The sequence below is a fragment of the Elephantulus edwardii genome, unplaced genomic scaffold, assembly GCF_000299155.1.
Source record: "Elephantulus edwardii isolate Elephantulus edwardi_28Jun2011 unplaced genomic scaffold, EleEdw1.0 scaffold00219, whole genome shotgun sequence".
NCBI lineage: Eukaryota > Metazoa > Chordata > Mammalia > Macroscelidea > Macroscelididae > Elephantulus > Elephantulus edwardii.
In genome coordinates, this window is record NW_006399969.1 from 4829978 (window position 1) to 4833936 (window position 3959).

A 3959-nucleotide genomic window follows, 5' to 3' on the forward strand; every position below is an offset into this window, starting at 1 on the left:
CTTGTCAAAAATCAGTTGACCATAAATAGATGGGCTGATTTCCGGGTTCTCAATTCTAGTCCATTGATTTATGTGTCTGTCATTGTACCAGTACCATGCTGTCTTGACTACCACAGCAGTGCAGTAGGATTTTAAATCAGAGAGTGAGATGATAGGCTTGCTTCTTAAGATTCATGAATCACATAATGCAAAGAGTGGAGAAGGGAGATACAGAAAAAATTTTGCCAAAATATATCTTTATAACCTGCAGGCAGATCACATTATAGGGAAATGACTTTTACAGTTGTTTTAGTACATTTTACTACATTACATTGTGGATGGAGATAACATTGTATTATATCCAAGTCACTTGTTGAGCATCAATGAGTATTTGGTCCAACCAATAGAATCCATAACTTAGCCGTGATAATATGCAAAATTCATGGCCACAAGAAACAAAGTAGATGGCTGAAGTGAAACCTATCTTAGCCAGGGAGGGATCCAGTTCAAGCTGTAGGCTTGGAACAGGACTAAATTTAGACTGTCTCACTCAGAACTCAGAGGATTGTAAGGTGTTCTAGAAAAATCATGTATTGATTTCTGCTGCAGTAAACTAACACTGGAATAAAAGAAGTGAGAACATACAAGAAAAGGTATCAGCATCCATGATAATTAGAACAAAAGAGTAAGTAGATGTACAAACATCTAGTGTTTTCCATAAACATCTATTCTTGCTCTTTTCAATAATGTCATCCTCTGGACTTCTACTGAAGATGGACAAGGAAGTAAAGGATTGCCTGTACTATGAGGACAATACACATACCAGAACTCATACTCAGACACGCACACATGTGCATACACACACTCAAACACACTGCTTTTGATAATATAAAATTAGTTGGGCATACCTTATTTTAATATGTAAAATTAGTAGGACATACCTTATCATACATGCTTGTATGAATAAACAAGATTAGGGAAAAGAAAAACTTCAAAAAAATCCAATTATCTTCTTGGACTATAACTTCCCATAGCAGTAACATTTATCTCCTCCACTTCATCTCTTGTAAATCAAGCCCTATTCAATAATGCACTTTCTCCACCTTAATCTTTCCATCTAGTCTTCTCTGAAACAGAATCCCTTTTCTCTTTCACAACTTCATATCTCATCTTTTTGAAATCTTGTGTTTTGTCTGCTCACCTTCCAGTTCCAGGAACCTGTGTAGATTTCAATGAATCAGGTAGGAAGCTTGTTGAATGGACAAAAACTAAAAGCCTTTTTTGTTTTCTCTAAAGCTTGTTCTGTCAACCCTTGCCTTTTTTTGAGTTTTACACACTTATTTCCTAAAATCACTATTCTTAGGAATTTTCTTGTCCCTCTAGCTCTGTTGTTCTTTCTAAAAGTGTCATGTGGAGTTTTTTCTTCATTATCAATTTCTCAGCCTCCCCTTGTGACTCCACTAACTTTCATCCCTCCTCAGACTCCTGAGTGTGACAGTGGTCTGAGTGGCTCCCTGTGCTGCCACTGCTGGTGGTACAAAAGGAGGGTACAGCTTCCATGAATATGGTCCCTTATGAGGTCTGTCTCCAAGCTGGGGAGAAACTTCTAGATCAATCTGGCAATACAGCCTGCCCAGTATTGCACTGAACAGAGGGTTGTGCTCTATAAGTATTTGCCACCTTCAGATGTGTCTCAGTGTAAGAGACACATTTTCTTGCCAAGGTAGAGTGTTTGTCCTAGGAATGGGAGTCAGCTCTGGACCTGAAATGTCTCTGACACAGACTGAGTATGAACAGGCCCCACAGGAAGAGCCGCTGGACAGAAAGAGTCAACCACCAGCCTCCTCTTCTGTGGAAGCAAATACTTAACCAAGGGGAAATTGTGACAATTAAACTGAAAAGACACATTCACACATCTTCAAAGAAGTCACAGAAAGCAGAAAACAATAATGAAAGTATATTTTTAAAAATAATTTTCTACTCAAGGTGAAAGGAAAATGTTTGATTGTAATTTATTGTATTACATTAATCAGTTGTAATTAATGTTATAGAACAAAATGCCTATGAATTCTATTGAATGAAACAATGTATGATCTTGATTTATGGCCCTTCTAAAATAATCAAATATAAGAAAAAAAAAGAGATCAAGAATTATAGATAAAGTTGTTGTTATGAGCTGTTGGGTTGGAACAGACCCATAACTAACCTTCTAAGATGTTTTCAGAGGGTATTATCACTTTGTTCTTTACTGTCTTATTGAATAAGAATAATTTTATTACTTGTTATTTTTTAATTGTTATTTTAATGAAAGTTTACAGAAGAGTTAGATTTTCATTTATTCAGTATTTCACATTTTTCTCCCAACACCTCTAGTTCAATTTTTAAAAAAAAGCAATATTCATTCATTGTTTCATAATTTCGTCCTTCTCCCCAGAAGAGTTTTTAGGAGAAACTTCACCTCAGTCGTGACTTCGTAGAGATTCAATGGAGTCATGAACAGATGCAGTGCTGAGGACACTCAATAGTTATAAAAGACTTTCCTGAGCTACTGAGGACATCACATAAAGGAGTGACCTGACCTGAACTGAAGAGCAGTGGGCAGAGCAGTGGACAGAGCAGCAGGGAGGCAGGAGCTGTCTCTGAGGGGCTCTCATATCCATCCTACATCATGGCTGTGTCTGAGTCTGGCCAGCAGGGGGCACTCATGTTACATTTCTGAGCCATCTGTGGGTTATCACACAGCTGGGAACCAGGACCCTGACCTGGTGCTCTCAGCTGTGACCTTCTACACCCACAGAAACTACACACACCAACACTGCCCCATCTCCCTAGCTGTCCTCAGGCACAGAAGCTTGACTCAGGTAAGGCCCAGAAAGAGGTGATTAAGCTCTTTTGCATAGATGGACCCTCCCTTCCCTCAGAGTTTGAAGAGGGGATGGAGAGAGGAGGAAGCCCTACAGCAGCAGGAGGTCACCAGAAGACAGGACTCAGGAAAATGTCCATCATGGCCTGGGCCCCTCTCCTACTCTCCCTCCTCCTTTACTTCACAGGTGACTAAATTCGGGTCAGGGGAAGGGGTCCTGAAAAGTTATATATGTCTCTGCTTTCTCTTCCTGCCTCTAGACTCCAGGGTCACCATCTCTGTGTCTCTCCACTTGCAGGATCCTGGGCCCAGTCTGTGCTGACTCAGCCAACCTCAATGTCTGGGAACCTGCGTGAGAGGGTCACCCTCTCCTGCAGTGGAAGCAGCAGCAACATTGGAAGTAACTATGTAAGCTGGTACCAACAGCTCCCAGGAACATCTCCTAAACTCCTCATCTATGATAACAGCAATCGACCCTCAGGGATCCCAGACAGATTCTCAGGTTCCAAGTCTGGCAACTCAGCCTCCCTGACCATCACTGAGCTGCAGGCAGATGATGAGGCTAATTATTTCTGTCACTCCTATGATGACAGCCTGAGTGCTCACACAGTGCTCCAGGCCTGCAGGGAAGTGAGACAAGAACCCCATTCTCATCTGTCCAGAGGGGAATAACCAGCTGCTCCTGTCAGGCCCTCCTGTGTGTGTGTTTGTGGCTTCTGCAGCTTGTGCAGCTGCTACCCTGGCCCATTTCCATCATGAAGACCACCATCCACGAGGCCTCTGGTCTCTCTTCTGCGCCCAGAGTCACTCACTTACATTTATTTCAAGAAAAGTGTCTGAGGACAGAGAATCTTTCTTCTTTATGCTAGGGAAACAAACTTTTCTTTTTTAAAAAAAATAGCTGGACATTATGCTGAGTGAAATATCTCAGTCGCAAAAGGACAAATATTACATGGTGCCACTACTGTAAAATGGGACTGATACCAGGGTGGGGATAAGACTGAGAAAAACTGGATAAATTGTGTATACTGCACTGAAACAGATGAGGGAGTGAATAATTTGAACGCGATGTATGATGGGGTATTATGGTTATCACAAGAGTCCACAATTAAGGTTG

At 41.2% G+C, this 3959-nt stretch overlaps 1 gene segment (V, D, J or C); it reads left to right on the plus strand.

Annotated features, from left to right (window-relative positions):
• Nucleotides 1–2971: 2971 nt before the first annotated feature.
• LOC102848476 lies at nt 2972–3514 on the plus strand. The segment is given in 2 exon segments: nt 2972–3029; nt 3141–3514. Coding segments are annotated over 2 exon segments (429 nt in total).
• The last annotated feature ends 445 nt before the right edge of the window (nt 3515–3959 follow it).